Here is a 23,097-nt window from a genome sequence, read left to right as displayed (position 1 = left end):
AATTATTTACAAAAGATACTTCAATTCCTCTTCTTTTTTTTTTGTTTATAAAAATTGATTTTTTATTCGATTTAAAAAAATGATTTTATTTTTGTTTATTTACCAAAAATGTTCTCTTTTATTTATTTATTTATTTCAAAGATTTTATTCTTGTTTGGTTTAAGGAAAGGTTTTTTCAATTTTATATTAAAACTTTGTAAATGATCTTAATTCAATAAAAAAAAAGTTCAAATTTATTGTTAAAAAGGTTTGAAATTTAGTTAAAATAAACATTAAAAAAATTTACCTTTATTTTGAAAAGACTTCTTAGTTTTATTAAAAAAAAAGTTCAATTTTATTATTATTTAAGAAAAATATTTTTTTTCTCTTATTTGTTGTCTTAAAAGATGATTTTGTAAAGAAAAAAAAAAAAAATCTTTTTTTTTTTGTTTAATTCAAAAGTTATACAATTTTATTTTAAAGAAAATTTCTACTAGTTTATTTAAAAGGATTTTGTAGTTTTATTTAGAAAAATTTTTTTTTATAGATTTTATTTAAAAACATGATTTTTGCAATTTTCATTTAAAATACTCTACAAATTTTTATTTCAAAATTACATTTTTGATAGTCTTTTCTTAAAAAGGCATTTTCCTTCATAGTTTATTAAACAAAATTTTTTTGGACAGTTTATATTTAAAAAGACATTTTTGGACAGTTTATTTAAAGACTATTTTGGAAAATTTTATTCAAAAATAATTTTTGATAGTTTTTTTATTTAAAGTCATTTTGACAGTTTTGATTAAAAAAATTCTTTTGACAATTTTTATTTAAAAAACACTTTAGGTAGGTTTTTTTTTTTTAAAATGACCTGGCAGTTTTATTTTATCCTAAAAAGAGTTCAAATGTTATTTTATTTAAAAATAAATAAATAAATATACAAAATAAATAAGGGGAAAACCCAAATAGGTCATCCACCACCACTCCTAAACCTTAAGGATTCTGATTCTTTTAAGGGCTTCAAGTGAAAATTCATGCCTCTATGTATAGGGCATCCATGCTCAACCAATAGAATACGCATGCAAAGTAAAAATGAGCCCAAAATCAATAATCGAAATGCATGCCTAAGCCCAAATCAATAAATGAGCACACCCCAAATCATAATCAAATAACAAGCCCAATAGGCCCAAATGAAATAAGGCCTACATGATATTATCGGTTAATCCAAGCCCAAATCTCATAATCTGGAACTGTGCAAATAAAAAAATAGAGTTTACTTAGCTCCATTCCAGGCAGCCAAGGATGAGCGAGGAAGGAGTGGGCTCTCGGTGTGGGTTGGGCATGGCGATCTAGATCTGCAGTGGTGTGTGGCCCGCGTGAAGTACCAACAATGGCGGTGCTAGCCTAGTGGTCGTCGGTCGAAGATGGGGGAATGAGAGGGAGACGTATGAGAGAGAACTTTTATACATTTTTTTTCTTTTAATTTTTTTATTGACTTTTCACATGTTTTCAATAAAAGAAAAAATAAAAACAGTTTTTAGCATACAAAAATTAGAAATCGTTTTCCAAACTAAATACAACCTTAGATTTTTGCATATTCCATGAAATTTTTGTGAGTCAACTCAGGAAATAAAGGAATAGAAAAAAAGTCAAACTAATTTAACTAGATTAATTCATAACAGATGTGGATTAGATAAACATCAAAATAATTTTAAATAAAAAATAACAAAGAGATGGTCCAAGAATGTTATGTTAAAAATTAAACTAATGAAAATTTATTATCATATCAACTTTTTTATTTTAATATTATAATTAACTGGAAATCAATAAATTGATGAGATCATCTACTCTTTCAAAACTTGTGAAAATAAACCCCATGCATACCCATTAAACTATTTTAAATAATTATAATAAAATATTTACATTTGTTTTTTAACTGAATAGAAAAAATCGTATTTTGACGTTTTCTATACAACCAAAAAATAAACACCACTTAAAGTTTATAAAAAAAAGACTTTATATTTCATATGTATATATTTATGATTCCCGGCTTCCAAACAAGTCTCAAATAATTGAGAAGTCTATTTCTTTAAGAATAAATTAGAACAATGCTAAGATTCTTTAGCAAAGTTACAAGTAAACCAATATAAATACAAATTAGTTAAGAGAATAATGTAGTAAACTGATTTATTAGAAAAAGCAAGAATCCCTAAAAGTCATTTATCAAATTCAAAACTCAAAGATAAAAAGAAAATAAGAAGAAATCGGGGGCATATAGCCTAGGTGTTAATTAAGATGAGAGTGTGAGATGAAATGTGAATGGAAGAAACAAAAAATGAAATGTGGATAGAAGAAAAAGTTAGAAATGTGAAAAGAAGGAAAAATTGAAAGTCTTGAAGCATGAAGGTGTGAAAGTGTGAATGCATGAGTGATAAATAAAGAAAAAAATGTGAACAAAAATGATATAATTATGAGAATTAGGTAATCCTCTTGCTACATATATCTACCCCTTCACCCGTCTCTACATCACTCACCTCACACACATTTTCTTTCTCCTTGTGCATCACCTTTGCTTTCTCATTTTCAGTTAAGTGAGTCTCATACTCAACTTCTTCAATTCCTTTCTTAGTTATTCTCTTGATCAATAATGTAGGATTGTTTTAGTAAACACTGGATGTTGGTTTGCTTGTGGGTAGGATATATAAGAGTATTGATTTTAATTATATATATCATGTTAAGGTCGTCTAAAATCATGTGCCTACGCACTTGTGTCTATGTCGTTTTGCTTTAAAGGCATGTCATCGTCTGATAAGCTGGAAGCAGTTCAAGGAGATGGAAGAAACCTGGCCCCAGCTGGTTCCATCCCAAATGCCGTAGCAATCCAAGCAGCACTTGTCAGGAATGGGGTCATTTCTTATGGTATCAAGATGGAAATATTCATAGATCTTCATATTGTTGGAAAGATAAGTATACCCATTGAGGCAACAGGAACGGTAGCCGTACCCTTACCTTTAATGAATATGAGTGCTGATATTGGTGCTAATGGTGAAGAGAAGGAGAAGGAGGTATACAATTAGCATGTACTAAAAAATTTGGTGGGTTTAAACATGCCTTTTATTCTTTCTCTCAACTAATTAAGGCTAAAAAATTTCCACCTATATTTACAAATCCCCATTTAATAATTTGTATGTGATTCATCACCACTCTGATCACTACCTTTACGTTATTATGGAATCTCCAACTCATGCATGTATGCATGCACACAGTACATACACCTTTCTAGTAATAGATGGATAAAACCTTGGTTGTGATTGCTTTTATTTTTTTCTTCTAACTCATGCATTCACTTGTGCACACAATTCATTGTTTCCAATTTCAATTCTTGCAGAATTAGAGAAGGACCAGAGAAGACATTAACAACACTGATTTGCATGATGAGTTTTTTTTGTTCTTTTATTGTCTAAGGTCATCCTAATAATGGATTATTGATATTATATAAGTGGTTTGTATGATGAGCATTTTCCTTTTTTCTTTTACTGTCTAAGGTCATCCTAGCTAATAATGGATTACTATTATGTAATTGAGCCTGGGATGTCAACTATGGACGCATATGTATATCTCTGGAGTTGTTGTTATATATTTAGATTATTATGAATATGCATATTTGTGTTGTATTGTCTATTGTGATAGATATTGCAATTTGCAAAAGAAAGTAGGGGTACCTAAGACAACATAATTTGTTTTGTAAAGATCCATGTGAGAAGAAACAAGGATATGCTACAACTTTAGGAAATGCAAAAAGAATGAGCATTGGCCTTTGGAACCATTGTTAATAGCATCCCTCCCATAATTGAAAAGGCATTATATATTGATGGTTGAAGCACATTTTGCGCATATATCACTTCTGTGACAAATGTTTTAAGGGTTTCTTTTGATCCGTCTTTATTAATTTTAAAATATTTGTATGCAAATACCTTTTTCTCAATAAAATTTATTTGAATCAATGATGAAGCATCTCTTGGTTATGAAAGAGATATCCATATGTATATATATAGTGATATCTGTATATAGTCTTTGAACGATCTAACCTCTTTGTTGGTGTTTAAGTTAATGATGGGCTTTGAATTGGAAGAAAAAATTAATCATAGCTTGGATCAACAAAAAAAAAGGAAAGTTTTACTTTGTAAACTGATTTTTCTTGAGGATCAAGCTGAAATTAAAAAAGACCTTCGTTCGTGAGCAAACCAAGTGGGAGGATGGAAGGGGCTCCATAAAACCCCAGCAGAGGCTGACTCAGTAGAGCCCATTTGGCTCAAGGGCCCCAAGGATCCATTTAGATGCATGACCCAATTGCAAACTCCCCTGGACTAAAATAAAAATGAATCAACATTAGAATAGTGTACTAGCACTGAAATAGCAAGCCATAACTCAACTGCATGCTCTCCGTTGTCATAGAGGTTGCACAAAAGAGGAGAATGAGCAAGAGTTACGCAACCAACCATATCCACTTTGATGGAGTCCTTTCCCAGCTAAAACTCATTATGTAACAAGACAACAATTATAGGGTTTTTAAATTAAGTAATTAAGCAGGTTAAGTATATTTGTTAAAGTAAATTACAACTAAAAATTATTTGCCTTGTTTTTAATCTCAATTTTTTTTACCTAATTTGCCTACATGTGGACCCCGCATTTCGGCTCATGCGTTTTCCACTCGATGACGTGCTCGATGTTAATTTTGAAAAATGATTTTATTTATTAAAATAATGACTTGGAGTCGTCACTTATTTTTGTTTTATTTTTTTTAAAAAAAGGGTAAGCAAAATAAGAAAGAAAACCCTAAATCTGACTCTTTATTTTGGAAAATGTGGTCTGTGAAAAACCGGATCAGGCTCGGGGGTCAGGTTACTTATCGGGAAGGTACAGTAAAGACCGTAACACCCCTCTAAGCCCCTAAAGTCAGGTCTCTACTAATAAAATTGAAACAATCATGGCAATGGATGAGTAAATCAATGAATACCCAGGATAGATCATGCACATGTGAGAATCGGGACATGCATAGACAACGATTAGAGGGAAAATGGGTACATACCTGGGCAACGATCCACCATGCACTATCAATAGAGGGGTTAGTGCACAATTTAGGAATAATTTATAGCATGCATGTCAGAGAGCAAGATAAATCAATCATGTATTATAATCAAATCGATCTATCAGTCAATCAATCGATTAGTCACATATGTGGGGCCCCCACCAAAACCCGTTTATTTTACATGAATTAATCCCATAAATTCCATTATTCGGAATTACGAAAAATTCGTTCATGCTTATTAAAATCAAAAGGAGCAGAAGATTGTTTGAAGACCAGAATAAAATTAAAGCTATTTGAGAGAAAATCGGATTTTTGAAATTCATTTGAAAAATTGGAGTCTCGAAGGTTATTTAAAGAAAATTGGGATTTTTGGAGTTTATTTGAAGATCGGACTTTCAGGAATTAAATGCGAGAATGAGAATTTTTAGAAATTAAATTTGAATGAGGTTGGAAATTTGAAAATGATTTGAGAGTTCGGGATTTTAAATGATGGGATAAGTGGATGAGTGAATAAGTAAAGGAATGGAAAAATAACGATGGTGAAGTAATAAAGTTTAGGTAAATAATTGCGAAAGATGGAATTTTAGAGATTTGAAGACGTGAATTTAGAGATTAAAAACTTAAGAATTTATTTTGAGATGAGATCTTTGGTATATGAATAACTGAATAAGTAAGTGGATGAGATAACATTAATAACGAGAATAATCATTAAACGACGATATATGGACGGTGGAGCTTTTGAGATTGGAAATTAGATTTGGAAGTCGGGTTATGAAGAATTAAACTTTATCGACTAGAATAAATAGATAAATATGGAATAATAATGCTACTTAACGGAAACAATATTTTAAACGAATAGAAAATGAGTAGGGGAGTTTTTAAGATTGAAAATTAAATTAGGACGTTGGATTTTTGAAGAATTGGACCTTAAATAAATAAATGGATATGGGATAAGAATTTTAATTAACGCAAATAACATTTAAACGAATTATCGAAAGATTAAATTAAGACATTAGATTTTTGAAGGATCAGACTTTAAATAACTAGATAAATAAGGGATAACAATTCTATTTGATGAAAATAAGATTTAAATGAATTATCGAAAAATTAAATTAAGGCATTAGATTTTTGAAGGATCAGACTTTAAATGACTAGATGAGTATGAGATTATAATTCTAATTGATGAAAATAAGACTTGAACGAGTTATTGAAAAATTGAATTAGGGCAGAGGATTTTTGAATGATTAGAATTTAAATAACTAGATAAGTATGAGATTATAATTCTAATTGATGCAAATAAGATTTGAACAAGTCATTGAAAAATTAAATTATTGGATTTTTTAAGGATTTAGACTTTAAATAATTAGATGAATATGAGATTATAATTTTAATTGATGAAAATAAGACTCGAACGAGTTATTGAAAAATTGAATTTTGGGCAAAGGATTTTTAAAGGATTAAACTTTAAATAACTAGATAAGTATGAGATTATAATTCTAATTGATGCAAATAAGATTTGAATGAGTCATTGAAAAATTAAATTAAGACATTGGATTTTTGAAGGATTTAGACTTTGAATAACTAGATGAATATGAGATTATAATTCTAATTGATGAAAATAAGACTCGAACGGGTTATTGAAAAATTGAATTTAGGGCAAAGGATTTTTGAAGGATTAGACTTTAAATAACTAGATAAGTATGAGATTATAATTCTAATTGATGCAAATAAGATTTGAACGAGTCATTGAAAATTAAATTAAGATATTGGATTTTTGAAGGATTTAGACTTTGAATAACTAGATGAATATGAGATTATAATTTTAATTGATGAAAATAAGTCTCGAACGAGTTATTGAAAAATTGAATTTAGGGCAGAGGATTTTTGAAGGATTAGACTTTAAATAACTAGGTGAGTATGATATTATAATTCTAATTGATGAAAATGACATTTAGACGAATAGGGGAATTTTTAGGATTGAACATTAAATTAGGATATGGGATTTTTGAAGGAATTGAACTTTAATGAGTGCGAATCTTAGAAGAGGATGAATAAATATATATGAAGTAATAATAATAATTAACAAACATAATATTTAAGCGAGTGAAATTGAATAGTGGAAATTTTGAGATTGAAAATTAATTTAAGAAATCAGGTTTTTGAAGAATTGAATTTTAATGATTGGAGTTTTTAGAAGAATTAAATACATAAATACGAACTAATAATAATAATAACAAGAATAATATTTAAACGGATGAAAGTAAATAGTCGGATATTTGAAATTGAAAATTAATTTAGGAAGTCGAATTTTTGAAGAAATGAACTTTAGTGATTGGATTTTTTAAAAGAATTAAATACATGAATACGAACTAATAATAATAATACCAAGAATAATTTCTAAACAGTCAAATATTTGAAATTGAAAATTAATTTAGGAAGTCGGATTTTTGAAGAATGGTTTTAAAAGACATAGATTTTGAATATGGGACTTAAAATTCGGAATGTAGAAAATTCATTGAGATCAACATAAATCAATTATATAGAAATTTTCATACATGATGATTAGACATAACTAAAGCAATGAAGATAAAATATAAATTATTTTAAGTTTTAAAAACAATATTCAACCTTAATAATTTGTCTTTTAATTATGCTTAAATCGAATTAAAGAAAGTAGGTAAAAATATAATAAGATGTAAATAAAATTAAATAATAAATTAATAGATTATGAAGATTAGGGGTTTAGAGATTTCTTTTTTTTTTTTTTCAGAAATGAGGCAGCCAAATGGGCTAACCCAACATGGACTTGGGCCATGAGGGTGGCTGGCATGGGGAGCATGAGGCCTGCCATCAACAATGTTTGGGCTGGGCTCCAATTCAAGCCCAAACCCATCACCAACACAAACTCCATCACAGCCCACTTCTTCTCAAGCCCTCCATTTATTTAAGAGAACATTGCCCTCCATCAATATGCCTGGGCTGGGCTTCTTCTCAAGCCCAATGTCCATCATGGGCAAGCCCAAGAAAAACTCCATCTCAGCCCACTTTCTGATCACCTCAGGCCTTTCCCTCACCACCAATGGAGCACCTCTCATGCACGAGAAACAGCAAGAACACCACCAACCCGCCAGGTTCCTGCCCAAATAATGAAACCTCCAGCATCTTCAATCCTTTGACGTTCATCAGATCTATCAGGTTTGTGATCAGTAGACAGCGGGATAGCTAAACCAGCTCTACAAGCAGCCACTCTTCCAGCAGGGTACACGACGGAGGACAATGGGGATAATTCCGGCCCGGTACCCGGCGATCCTGAGAAGCACGGGCATGGCAAGGTTGAAATGAGGACAAGGAGAGTTGCATCAGCCGCCATTGTAGTTGGGAAGAGCGTAGCCTGACGGGCAAAAGTTGGTGGCAGTGACGAAGATGGAGGGGGCTGCCGGAGTGGCAGCACTGGCGCAAACGCCGAGGATTCAAGCATGAACCAAGGTGAGAAAAGAGAAGAGTGAAGCAAGGGAAAGAAGAATGAGAAGAACCATTGAGAGAGAGAGTATAGGGTGGTGAAGATGCAGTCCTTGGTGTAGGTAAGACGTGGCCATGCATGGCCACGCATGGTGCTGGATATATTGGAGCATAACAGTGGATATTGGTAAGAGGGGGTGGGGGGTGGGGGCTATGTGCATGAACAGAGGGCAAATAATCTAAGACAAAGCAATGTTGAGCTTGAAAACTAAATGATGGCATCAAAATAGATCCAAAAACAACACTGGTAAATGCAAAACTTCCAACGAAAATCCCACATCCAAACCAAAGAAACGATAACCAGGAGAAGTAAAATAAACTGAAGAATAAAAACGAGTCCATGAAGTCATACCTGAGAGCCTTTCCTTAGCCTCCTAAGTTAAATAAGATCCCCTCTCTCGCAGGTACAACGCCCGCTCCTCTCCGGCACCTCTCTGGATTTCTCTCCCCTTTTTTCTTTCCTTGCCCCCACTTTTTCTCTCCCTTCCTTTCTCAGGATACCCACAATCTCCCGCTGCAGGTCCTTGTTCACTCCATCAGCAAGTATGGGCTGCCATTCTCCTTCGCCACACGTTTAAGGCAGTTGGGCTCCTGGGAGGTGCCCCCCCCCCCCCCCCCCCCCGCCCCCCCAACCAAAAAATGGAAAATTGCCCTCCTCTGTCGTGCCATTGCCCCCTTGTTTTAAATCATCCAAAAAGAACCGAGAGCTCAAGAGGGAGGGTCTACACTACACTAGTAAGTATATTTTAGAATTATGATTTCACATTGATGACTCATTTTTTATAATAAATATTTTAAGGTAATTTTATGTATTTATAATTTAAAATTAATGAAAATAAATATAAGTTGAAATCAATTAGGATAAATATTAATTAAAATTAACAAGGGTAAATATGTTAATTTGATAATTTAAAATAAATTTTAAGTTAATTTAATATTGAATGTCAATTAGTTATTTTTAATTTTTAATTTTTAATTTATTTACCAATATTTTTATCTTAATGAAAAAAGTTAAAATATATGACTTTTCCCTTCCTATAAATTGTACTATCATGAAAATTATAATATGATTAAAAGTACAAAAAAAAATCTTAAAAATTAGAAAAAAATTGTTGAGATTTATTTGATGACTATTATTATTGAATACTTAAATTAAAAATAAATTAGCAATACCCATTATTATCTTGGAAATAGTGAGTAGCATAGTTGTGATATGATTCATTTACATTGTTGTAAATATAATGTAGCATAGTTGTAAACACCAACAATATTATTATTATAAATATTTCAATAAATAAGGACAAATATAATAAATGATATAAATGTAAATATGATAAATGATATTATTATAAATGTTTCAAGAAATGAGGTTAAACAATGTGTCGCAATAAAAATTGTTGGAGTCTCTATTATAAATCATAGATTAAAAATAAATTAGTAATGTATTATAATAGTGATTGCATAGTTGTAATACAATTTGACATTTTTGTAAATATAATAAGTAGAATAATTATAAATGCCACGAATAATATTATTGTAAATATTTCAATAAATAAAGATAAATATAATAAATGACATTATATTAAATATGATGCATGTGTAGACATAAAAAAATAAAAAAAAAATAAAAAAGTGTATTAAATTACTACTAAATTGATCATCAAATTTGTGACTCTTTAGTTCAACAAAAATTTGATTTGGTGAGGGATGAATCACATATGTTAAACATGTGACATATCATTCAAAAGGTTACACATGACAAAATTTGGAAGGTTATATAATCAAATCTTACAAAATAAAATAAAATAAAATAATTAAAGTCAAATTAGAAGAAAATATTCTCTTGCTTATAAATTGTCTTCAAAATGAAGGAAATAAATTTTTTAATTGAAGTCAAAAGGAAATTAAAGAGAAATATTCTCATGTCCACAAATTTCTTAAGTGAGTGAGCGAGACAATTTGTTAAAATCAATGAGTCAAATTCTTTGAATTAAAGAATTAAATCTTGAGGATTTCATATTCAATTATTTAATTTCATTAATAGATAAAGGTGACTTTCTAAGATGAAGGTGGATGGAAGAAAAAGCTTTACCATAGAAATGGCTTGATAGGAGGGCTTCAAAAAGCTTAATGCCCTCATGCTCTCCACCATGATGAGAAAGCTATGGTAAACCCTCAATTGAACTTCTTAAAAGAAAAAAGAAAAAAAGAAAAAAAAGAACAATCTCATTATCATTCAAGTAGTTAACTCAAACAAAGTTTCACAATAAAAGGTATTTTCGGCTTTTATTATAGGTCACCGACCCGGAGATCAATATTGTGAATTTATGGTGAGATTATCTCCTCTTATAAAACTCTTAAAATAGACCTCAAAACTTGGAATTCCCACTAAACCATTTTAAATAATAAATATAGTAAAAGGATAGGTTGAAAATTATATTAAAAATAAGACTTTGTTACACAAAAACTTGTCCATATATATGGCCTCGGACAAGTCAACTGGGAACTATTTGCTTAAGAACAATGTAGAATGAATGATGTGTTGAACAATTAGCAAATTTACTAAAATTAAAACAACAACCTGGTGATCAATGACATTAAACTAAGTTGAATTTTAAGTCAAACATAATAAAAGACTCGATTCAAGATCTTGTATTGTATCGAATAAAAAATATATTCTTGTTTTATATGTTTTTGTTGTTGTATTGTTCTAAGTCATGAAGGCATATCAAACCATCATTTCACTAGATGTTTATAAGTTGATCATAAAAATACAAATCCTTGCGTTACTCAAAACTTGGGTATATCCATGATATTACCAACGATTTGAAAATTAAACTAGATTGATTGGTTTCACCGGTTTAATAACACAATGATCATTACTAAAGTTATAAAATGATAATTTCTATAATTTGGATATATGGATAAATAGAAAATTTTCTTTATTTTGTACAAATTCATAGTTAAATATTATTCATATTTTGTTTTATAACTTTTAAAATATTAATATATTATATTTATATTATGATTTAATTTGATAATACTAAAGATAAAAAATAAATATTATTAAGGTTTTTAATTATATATATTTGAACTTTTATAATTATTTTTTATTTTAGTAATATATAAAATATATATTTAGAACGTCATGACCGTTCAACAGTGGTTCAAATATTGATTTGACTATTAAATCGTGAATTGATAATTTTTCTAATTCAATGATTGGTTGAATTATAAAAATATTAGATATTATTACTTATTAACTATAAAACTAGTCTAAACAGAGCCTAAATGTGAAAGTTGACTAAAGGATTCCAATGTTACAAAAGAGAGTGGGGTTTTTATTTCCATGAACTATTGGCTACGTACGACAAGAAATTTTCCCTTAATGTTGGCTACATCTTGAAATTAATTTTCAATATAAACCATATAGAAAATAAATTCTCATTTTTTCTTCACTTTCAATGCCTAGGAGTATTGAATTATTTTGAAAATAAAAAATAAAAAAATAGAGAGAATCATACCAATGTAACTCCTAAATAGTGCAAGAGCAAGAAAATGATTTAGGAAGGGTACCGTTTAACGCTGTAATAAAATCAAACGATATTTTGAAATAAATATTAAATTCAAAAACTTAAATGTCAGTAGATAGCAGTTTTATTCAATATAATTATTATTGTATTGAGATAAAATGTTTTACCTTTCGTTTTGTTTAAAGTGTATTGAAACAAAATCTCATATTTTGGTAAGTTTGTTAAAAGTATAGTTACAGGTCTAATACAAGGCATTTCAGAACAACTTGGTGCTTAATAGTATCGGTCTTCTCCTATTTAAGGAATTAGTTGTTATTCTCAAATACTCTAATTCCTTCAAATAAGGAGGGATGTGTTTGGACTATTGCTCTTGAATCCACCTACTAGTGATTGTGCTTTCATGTCAAGGGACTTTACATATTATAGTAAAACTTCAATAAATAAATATTCGACAAATTAATAATTTCAATTAAAAACTAAAATCTTTTGGTGTCAACTTAGGCCAATTTACTAAATTAATAACCTTGCTAAATGTATACGATAATGTTTTTTTTAATAAAAAAATCCTTAAAACCCCCCAAAAAATATAAATTAATAATTGATGAAGTCCACAAAAAACAATAAATAAAAATTTATAATACAATATTTATATGTTTTTAAAACTTATATTTTTCTCAATTCAACATTTTCTCCAAACCATCACATATTTGAAACCTCTTTATCTTCTATAATATTAAATTTTGATATAATATTATGTATTAATTTTTTAATACATTCATTATTTTTAGATTTATAAATCATACATGTATAATTACTTACAGAAGAAACATAATATTTTTTATAAATTACTAATTATTCATTAATTGATAAATCAATAACCTTATTAAGATAATCATTTCTTTTGGTTTCGAGTGTTATTTTGCAGAGGTTTTATTATAGGTTCTTTTGATGTAATGCTTTTACTTTTCTAAATTTTCAACAAAGCCATGACCAAGAAAACCAAAAATGGCTAAGATAATATGTTAGTTTACAATTGATTCATCCAAGTTAAGTCTATTAGAGACTAGAATAATATGAATTGATTAAATAAATGGAAAGACCTTATTGCACCAATAAAAGAATTATAACTAAATTCTCCAGTATATCAATTCACAATATATTTGGCCTATGAAACGATGGTTTGATGTGCCTCTACATTTGGATCATAAACAAGTGTTCACAATATGAGATATAACTATTGAAGCATTTGGGAAAATAACTAGAATACAAGGTACTAGGAATTGGTTACAAAATATTTATGAAGTTAATGGAGATGAAATATCCTCAACAACACATTCATTGCATAATATCAATACATATAGGCAAGAATAACACTAATAAAGTTTCCTAAATTCACACACAATTTAAATCATGGAGAGTTGAATTGTAGCAATCCAGAAATATCAAGCTTTAGAGCAAAGCATACAAAAAATCTAGCTTATTTATTGAAAAAAATCAAGACACTTAGAGAGAAAAACCTACCTCTATTTAATTTAAATGAAGGAAATATCATTAGCTAGCGTCTCTCTGCCAAGGATGGTATCTGTGCAGCTTCTCAAAAGAAAGAAATCTCGCATACCTGACAAAAAAAATGAAGATAATAAGAACAAAAGGCCGTTATTCTAAGATAAGAGAATATATATATAGATATATATGCAAACACTATGTCAAAGAAAAATACAAACACCTATTCATTTTTCTTCATAGAAAATTAAACCAGTCATCGTGCTTATGGTCTGTCATCATCCTCATTCTCCTGTTCATCCTCGTATATCTCCCCTCCTCCCTCTCCATCCTCTTCCTCATCACATCCTCATCTTCGTTGACCTCATCATCATCATCATCGTCGTCACTATCTCCATAATCCCATAATGCATAATCCTTTTGTTTAGAATCCTGGGCATTCAGTACACAAAACATCACAATGGGTAGGAATAAGGAAAAGTATTATAATAAAAGTTTAAAAAAGCAATTAGGATAGGAGCACAAATCATAGAATGGTAGATCAAACCACTGCTATATTGTATCCTTGTCTTTTCTAGAAGTGATAGTGTATTTAGCCCAGAATCTTGGGCTAGAGTTGGACAACATTTCATAAAGACCCATAAAAAGCATTAAGTCCTAGTAGGTTCTTCTATCCACAAATGAGAGTAAGAATTTCATATAATTGTCTGCCTTTAACCTTTGACCAAAGGAAGGACATCACTATCAATATGAACATGTCAACTGCCTATCTCTAGAGATTGAATGTTTTTGTCAACAAAATAAAAAATTGAAAGTTGTGTGATTAAATGTTTAGAATAAGTAACAAAAATTGGACAGTCTTTACTTCACTTATCGCCCTTAAATGATGTGTACTTCATCATAAAATTAATTTTCGGTACTTTGAAACAAATCTAAGCAAAAGAAAATTTCTCTTTTCTTTGTACTTTTGCTTGTGACTAGTTGAATTGATAGTTTGTGAAACCCAACACAAGTATCATTCACTCTAGGTTCTAACAACACTTCAATTTTCTAATCCAATTAAACTCCTTAACTCAAAAACAAAGTAGAAAAGGAAAACACTGTGTACAATAGATAATCATTTTCTATCTAATATCCAATATTATCCTCAATCAAACATCAAATATTAAAGAATTGACGGGTTGCCTCAAGAGCCTCAAGATCCTTCTCAAACCTCACCTTGGCAATTATAAAATAAAGAAAATTTTGTTAATAAATTGGTTTGGAATATTTGAGAATATGAAAATATGTGAAAGAAGATACACTCTTTATAAAGGGAAATGGGTAAATTTCTTTCAACAATATAAACTTGAGAGACATTTTTTTTATATATATAATAACATGGTTATTCAAAGCTTCCACTGATGCAACAACCCCAATCTTAGAAGAATAACAAAAACTCAAAGATCTTCTCTGTCATTTCTTGAATAATTGACAACTTAATAATCAATATTTTTCTCTAAGTATTATAGTTTAGCAATTTAACTAGGCTAGATGCAGAACTAATTCTCATGTCTTTGTATTCTAACTTATAATTTCAACCATAATAATAGACTTTGTCTCAAGGTCTACATTTGAACTAACTGAAAATCTATGTATGAATATTTTGGCAAACACTTTTTGCACAGAAAAACCCTTGACCTCTTCATACTTACCTTTAAATTTGTTGAAATTCCTAGGAATGGTTTACTCATGTTTTAAAGGTTAGGCATCAAAGATTGATAGGTATAGCTACTAAGCTAAGGGAACAATTAACAACTAACAAAGCAAACTTAACCCAAATAGACAATAAACTAAGCAACAACAAACAATAAGAGCATAAAAGGATCCATACAAACCCATGCAGAATTCTGTTTCCATCAAATCAGGTTCCTTGTACTAAAAAATTAAACAGACTAAACATAACACAAACATTATATGGGTTTGCTCTGTGTCTTTTTCTCACAGTTAGACAAATTTCTGAGAGATGAAAAAGAAATAAAATTAGAATTCACAAATTTTTAAAGAATCGCGAAGGTGAAAAATAGTGTTTATAATATAATGACGTTAGAAAATTTCAAGATATATACCTTCTCCAAAGCTATATTATGGATGATGGTATTGATGTCACACCCCAAAAAATGCTCTTCCACATGATCGTCAATTTTTACTTCCTTTACCCTTGGTGTACTTGGGACTGTCTCACAAAAATATTCCATCTGAGGGCATCCTTCCACCTCAAATTGTTCCAAGGATGGGAATTTGAAGATGCATGTAGTTGAGCAGAACCATTTTAGACTTTGTAAGTTAACAAGTCTCAACCTTTGTAATTTGGAGAAAACAATATCATATGGTTCTTCACCTCCCTCATGTCTGACTATTTCTTCCACCGATTCGCATTTTTTTATAGTAAGCACTTTGAGCTGCACCAATGTTTTAGCCATTGAGGAAGTCACCAGATATATTTTCATCTTGGAGCCCATTAAGATCAATTGCTCCAAATTAAGGAATGCATCCTGACAACCAAACAAACAAGATTAACGATATGTCTTCTATCTATCTCTCTCTCTCTCTCTCTTCCCCTAACCCCCCTCCCCAACCTCCCTTTTTGTGGCTAAATAAATAAGTTCTATACACAATTGTATGTACAAAAATATTTTAAAATAAAGTAAAAAAGAATACTCTTGTGGCATACAATTTTTTTTTTCTTATTGTTATGACTTATAACTAAGGACCATGTTTGTTTACTTACCAAATTAAAAAAAAAAAAGTTTACTATAATTTCCTTTCTAATTTATACTTAATTACATGATTTTAGTTTCTTTTTTATGTATTTCATCCAACAGCCCATGCCAAAAATTAAGTTAGGGGGAAAAAAATTTAGGAATTAATTTCAAGGAAAAAGAAAAGAAAAAGAAAATTACCTATGTAGCTTGATAGCTAATCAACATTGCCCTTACAACTAATGTCACAATTAAACACATACACATATTATTTTCCATACAAGATAACAAACCACTACATCTAAATAATCCATTTCAATTATTTGCACTATATATTAATGACCAAAGACTCTCCCGAATAATTAGCACTTGACATATTTTGATGCAATATAGAAATTACCATATCTTGGTTTGAGAATAATTTAAATAAACCAATTCTTATGGTTTTATATGAATTCTTTGAGTTCAATATTAATGTAAGCATAACTTAAAAAAAGAGGCTTCAAAATAATTTATTTTCATTATAGGTTCAATCATGTTAATTTAAATAAATCAATTATTTAAATTTATTATAATTTGTTGGTTCTATTACATAAAATTATAATTTGACCATGAAGGTATAATTGTTGGATAAACCATAATGCATGCTATACCTACAAATTCCTATGACTTGTAACTGACTATTTCTTATTCTTTGGATTACCAAGTCTTTTTATCGTAATTTGATTAATTTAGAAATGGAACATAAGCTTACTTAGGTCAATTTTGGATAAGTTTTATACAAAATGTAGACTTCAAATTCCAACACTATTCAAGTTTAAGATTAAAACATTATCATATTAATGAAAAATGTTTAGGACATAGTGTTTAATGGACTAAATTTAGCAATCCAAATATGGCAAAAGAAATGGAGAAAAACCAAACCATACCTTTTCCAACAAGAAGAAAGATTGTTGAATTGGACTATCAATATAACCTTTTGAATCTATTTCTTGAAAAAGTGTCCCCACTTGATCCCATTTCAACATAATTAGCTTTTTCAAATGTGGCCCTCTTGCAATACGTGTTCCTCGGTAGAAACCTTTGAGTTTGTCTAATCCAAAGAGTGTGAGAGAGGTTAGTTTAGGGAATAATGAAGACATTACTTCATCTCCATTTTCATTTGCAACAATTTCCTCCACTCCACAATTTATTATCTGTAGTTCTTCAAGTTGCACAAGGCCTTCTACTACCGTAATTGGAAAAAGATATTTTAAACAAGGACACCCAACAACTTTTAAGACCAGTAGGTTTTGAAAGGAGACAAGTCCTTGAGGATCCTTATTCCATACACTCTTCAAACTATTTAGCCTCTTTAAAAGCAATTCTTCCAATGGAATGGTTGCAATATCATGAATTTCCTTGCAATTTACTCCCCCTAGATAAAAAATCTCTTCTATGGAATCACAATAATGTATGTTCACACTCTTCAGACTTTGTAACCCTTTTAGGATATTAGATGGAAAAACATTTAGCAATTTGTTGCACTCTGATATAAACAACCTTTTCAAGTTGCAACAAGACTCTAGAGGAAGTTGGTTGTGCCACATTGCTATCACATTATCCAAGTTGAACATTGTCAAGTCCTTCAAGCTAGGGAGTGTAACCTGCACAATCGATCACATTTGGTTAACAATATGTATACCCATGTATATATATTCCCGATTGAGTTAATAACCAGATACATAAATAAATAGAATATAAGAGGTTAAAGGTCAAGATATCAATGTCACAAAGCACAAAACTAGAAGAAAATGAAAAAGAATGCATAATATTTTAACAATTGAATGGAATTTAAAGATGTTAAATTTGAGATGATTTTCAAATGGGGCAACAGGTTCCCAATCTTTGGATCTCTTTTTCAAAATTGACAAAGCCTAATGGATTATATATGGATTTGAAGCACCCATGATAGCCATCCATCGATATGTTTCATAGTCTTATGACAAGTATCTACTCTTTTTACCATGCAGTGATTCTATTCAAAATATTCCACATAAATACAATAAAAATAACTATTAAAGCGGGGTGGTTGAAGACCAGGTGGTTTATGATGAGGCCTTTCCTTCTAGTTTTCCTTACTTAGGAAACCACAAATGCAATAGATGCTCAGGTATGAGCCTTCTTCATTCACTAATTAACCTAGCCTTTAGATTCTTAAAGCTTGTTTGTTGGTGTAACATATATATATTTGAAAATAATATTTTTTAAAATTTACAACAGTATTTGAAAGTTGTTCTTGAATAAATTTTTAAAAAGAAAGTAAAATAAAGAATTGTTTTTAGAAAATAAGTAGAAATTACTTTCATCTATTTTTAAAAACAAAAGGAAACCATCAACCAATAAAAAATATATATTTAAAAAAAATCATTAAAAAAATAAAGTTTAACAAAATTTCATACCTCTAAATTACACAAATTTTTTCTAAATTTCTTTTAACTTAAATTTTTTTACTATAAAAATAGATTCTAAATCAAGTTATATTTAATATATATATATATATATATATATAATTACTAATTTTTAAAAATAATTTTAGAATAAAAAAACTAAGGCAATAAATACTAGAAAATCATGGAACTTAAAATCAATCTAACTAATATTAAAAAATAACAATTTAAATCTCATCTTGAATTACTTTACTAATTTCTTCTTGACAATAACTATATTTTTTAATAGGCAAATAAACCCCAAATCAAGGAAGACTTGATGTATTGGAATCTGGCAAGTTTAACAATAATTTAAAACTTTAATACTAATCTAATGAATACAAAAAATTTATGAATTAAAATCTGTTCAAAACACTATAGACAAATAAACTCTAAATCAAGTAAGACATAATATTTAGATTCGCTACCAAGTCTATTAAATTTAAAAAATAATTTATGATTCATAAAATAACCCAATCACCACTAGAAATTCAACGACTAAAATTAGTCTAGAACAACTTTTTTTTTTACTTCTCCTCTATATGTAATTATATTTTGATGATTTTTTATTAGAAAATAAATTTTAAATCAAACAAGACTTAAAAGTTTTAGATTTAATAATGAGTGCACTCATTTTTAAAAATAATCTGGAACTCAAAAATAAGTTTAGACAATAATTGAATATAATAAACCAAAACTAGTCCAAAATGAGTCTATGAGAGCTATATTGTTTCTCCTTTGCACCTTACTATACTTTTCCAATTTTTCTCATTAAGTAAATAAATTAAATAAAGTGATATCAAAACTTAATGCTTTACATTCTCTAATGAATATATTAATTTTTAAGAATAAGATGGAATTAAAAAAAATTGACTGAATTAATTTTAAATTGAATCAAAATTGGTTCAAAATACTTTATCCATTATTGAGTACTGAAAAATCTAACTTATTTACATATACATATATATATAAATAAACTTTAAATTTTAATTTATTTTAAATAAAACATTATTAATCATTAGCATTTTTAAATTATAACCATTCATATTTAACAAAAAATCAATTATGCATTTGTAAAAACGTTGATATCCATATTTTATAATTTATATTAAAATGGCTCAATTTCTAAATTAAAAAAAAATCATGATTTTATTATAATATTAGTATCCATATTTTAATACAAACCATTTATTTTGTTAATTTATTAGTAATTAAAAAAATTATTTCCATAAGACTTGAATTAAATCGAATTAATATTATATAAATCAACTTTACAATTTTATTTTTTTTACAAAATCTAAATATAACATTTATTTTAAAAACAACAAAAATTAATAAACGAACGAGTTTTTTATTTTTTGTTGTTTAAAAGTGTTTTTAAAAACATTTCAAACACTCTTTATTTTGAGAACAAAAAAACTAGAAAAGTTTTTGACAACTACCAAAAAAAAAAAAATCTGCTCTCCAAAACATAAAACATGTGTTTTTTGTGAACATATTTTAGTTATTTTAATTGTTTTCACTTAATTTTTTTGTTTATTTAAAAAAAATAAAAAAAATATAAAGAATAATAAAAAACAAAACATTCCATCTAAAATTTATTCTTAAAAAATATTTGAAAACATAAAAAATAAGTTGAAAACATTATACACCTATCAAAAAAAAATTGTAAGTTATTAATGTACTCTACTCTAAAAAACATCATAGAATTATTTTAAAAATTGTTTTCAAAAATTGATTTTTGAATAATATATTTAAATTGGATACTGGTTGTTTTAATTTATGTTTTCTCGTAAATTTATGGGGCAGAGAGACTAGAAAAGAAAAGGAAAGTGATAAAATTTATGGGGCAAAGCATACTGCATCCATATTATGGATAAAATTAAGATTATTTTAAATTGGATACTGGTTGTTTTCATTTATGTTTTCTCATATTTTACTTATTTATTAATGGCAGAAATTGGATATCATTCAAATTTTAACATACCTGTTCATTGAAGAATGGTGTGGGAACATCACTCCTAGATAACTCCTGGGTAGCACTGCTTCCTGTGGAAGAGAAGTCCCGTGTCGAATCCAAGGATCCCATTTCAGGTAACACCCATCCATCCCTTCCTTGCTCCATGGGAAGGGATATGAAAGATTTCAACCTCGTACAACCACTCACTTCTAGAGAACGTAACTTCCCAAAAGATCCCTCTGGAATTGGGCCATAGCATACTGCATCCATGTTCTTGAGGTCATAAATCTCCAATTCCTCCAAGATAGGAAGGGCACTGTGTGATGGGACCCCTTTGGTCGAGTCAACAATGTATTGAATCCCAGGACAACAACTAATAACAAGACGCTTGAGTTGAAGAAAATCATCTGTATCAAACTCGTTAAGGACATGCTTAGTGTCCTCCAAGCCAGCCAATACTAAATCTTCAACTGTCTTGAACAGCTTGGAAAAGCAGTCCAACAAACGAGGTTTATTAACACCACGCAACTCCAACCTTCTTGGGGATCTATTATAAAGATAATATTCTAGTTCGGAAACTGATATCGCATATCTGGTAAGCTTCTCAAAGACCAGATCTTTTGATAGCAAATTGGGATCTCTTATTTCTATACATAAAGTCTTCAAATTGGACAAGTTGTTCAGCTCAGAAAGGCAAGCATTATTGCTTTCTCCACTACCAAATCCTTCAGCCCCCCATTTGGTAAAACTTTTTGCTAAACATAAATGCTCCAATCGAGATAAACTTGATATGACATTTTGGGGAATTACTTCGAGATGAGAGCAATCCGACAAGTCCAGCGCCCTTAGATCAGTCAATTGCATGAATTCTTTCGGCAACCGTTCAATTTCGCAAAATGCAAAACTAAGAACTTGTAGTTTCTTTAGCTCTCCGATTAATGCCATGTCTTGGAGTGTGTATCGGTATACACGCAATGTTCGAAGATTGGAAAGAAAACCAAGTGATGAAGGCAGTGGTGTAAGATGCGTTGCAGACAAGTCCAAAACTTTTAGTAGTTCCGTCTCTTGAAAAAAGGTGTTTGGAATTCTCAAAGAAGGACCATTACCATTCAATAAAAAGAATTCAAGTTTGGAACATACCAATCTTTCCGGAAGCTCACGGAGATCTCCGCATTGCAAAGATATACGACTGCAATTTCTGAACTCCTCCTTCCTTTGCAATTCTTCTAATCCAAGAGCTTCTTTGATCACAACAAATCGATGAGGATCTTTTGCTGCAATTGCTCTGGCAACATCACCAACAACATCGTGCATTTTGACAAACTTGTTTTCATCATTATATCCGAAAAACACACCTGGCCACTCGTGTGCATAGCGATATCTATTATCTTCAGCATCAAGCAACAAGCTCGAGTCTTTGAGGATTTTGACCAATGTCACTAGTTTATTTCTTATTTGCTCCAATGAACTCACGTGTTCAAACAAATCCAAACCCATGACATAGTTTAACAATTGATCCAGTGAAATATCACCATAGCCCAGCATACCACAAAGTAAGAACAAACGCTTCACTTCATCACCTTTCAAGTGGTTGTAGCTCAACTCCAGACATGAGTATACTTTTTCATGCACGTCCTCCATGTTTATTGCTGCAGAATTCTCCAGTTCTAGCAAAGCATTGTTCCACACAGCCTCATCACTCTCGCCTTTTAACGCCTTTGCAACTGTTACAATGGCAACTGGTAGACCATCACATTCTCCAAGTACTTTAATTGCTATGGATTTAAGCTGCTCCACTGAATCACCTGCTGTCTTCTTAAATAAACTCCAGGCTTCCTCTTCACATAAATGTTGAACACGGAAGTTTTTTTGAGTACCCATCTTTCTAGATAACACACCCTGTTTTCTGGAAGTCAGCAGCACTTTACACCCCCTATGAGCATCTCCATGAGGAATTCCGATGTTTTCCAGACTAAGTTCTTCCCAAATATCATCCAAAATCACCAGGACCGTCTTATTTTTTTGCAAACTTTTGCTTAAGCGGGCTGCTCTTCCCGATTCCTCTTCCTCCTCAAATTTCAAACCTAACATGCTTGCAATTTCTCCTTGAATTTTTGTCACGTTCGGAACTCAGGATATATTTAATGCCATAACCACCTTTTCAAATAACTTATCTTCCTCGGCCTTTTTCGCTACTTGATTGGCAAGAGTGGTTTTGCCCACACCGCCCATCCCCCACACACCAATCATCCTGATATCATCATTTCTCAAGGCCTCCATAACTTCGTTTAAAATAGATGCCCTCGAT

General features: G+C 29.9%; 2 protein-coding genes across 2 annotated transcripts; both read right to left on the bottom strand.

Annotated features, from left to right (window-relative positions):
* Positions 1–13,470: 13,470 nt before the first annotated feature.
* Positions 13,471–17,777, bottom strand: LOC117932433. The gene is made up of 3 exons (XM_034853681.1): positions 17,291–17,777; positions 15,729–16,154; positions 13,471–13,735 (listed from the first exon to the last, which is right to left on the bottom strand). Exons 1-3 carry the CDS (start codon positions 17,501–17,503, stop codon positions 13,712–13,714), a joined length of 663 nt encoding a protein of 220 aa, XP_034709572.1. The 5' UTR covers positions 17,504–17,777; the 3' UTR covers positions 13,471–13,711.
* On the bottom strand, positions 17,770–22,880 carry LOC117932031 (disease resistance protein At4g27190-like). Its single transcript, XM_034853079.1, has 3 exons — positions 20,817–22,880; positions 17,870–18,007; positions 17,770–17,778 (listed from the first exon to the last, which is right to left on the bottom strand). The coding sequence occupies exons 1-3, from the start codon at positions 22,878–22,880 to the stop codon at positions 17,770–17,772; spliced, it is 2,211 nt and encodes a 736-aa protein (XP_034708970.1).
* Between the last annotated feature and the right edge of the window lie 217 nt (positions 22,881–23,097).

The sequence above is a fragment of the Vitis riparia genome, chromosome 15 (genome assembly GCF_004353265.1).
Source record: "Vitis riparia cultivar Riparia Gloire de Montpellier isolate 1030 chromosome 15, EGFV_Vit.rip_1.0, whole genome shotgun sequence".
Taxonomy (NCBI): Eukaryota; Viridiplantae; Streptophyta; class Magnoliopsida; order Vitales; family Vitaceae; genus Vitis; species Vitis riparia.
This window is presented reverse-complemented; position numbering and strand designations above follow the sequence as displayed.

Excerpts from the sequence above, each read along its gene's own strand:
- LOC117932031 (XM_034853079.1), bottom strand. The coding sequence starts at position 22,880 with ATGTTAGGTTTGAAATTTGAGGAGGAAGAGGAATCGGGAAGAGCAGCC. Across the intron at positions 18,008-20,816 it reads CACCATTCTTCAATGAACAG|GTTACACTCCCTAGCTTGAA; the intron begins GTATGTTAAAAT and ends TCGATTGTGCAG.
- LOC117932433 (XM_034853681.1), bottom strand. The coding sequence starts at position 17,503 with ATGTCTTCATTATTCCCTAAACTAACCTCTCTCACACTCTTTGGATTA. Across the intron at positions 16,155-17,290 it reads CTTTCTTCTTGTTGGAAAAG|GATGCATTCCTTAATTTGGA; the intron begins GTATGGTTTGGT and ends TTTGGTTGTCAG. Across the intron at positions 13,736-15,728 it reads ATAATATAGCTTTGGAGAAG|GTATGCGAGATTTCTTTCTT; the intron begins GTATATATCTTG and ends TTTTTTTGTCAG.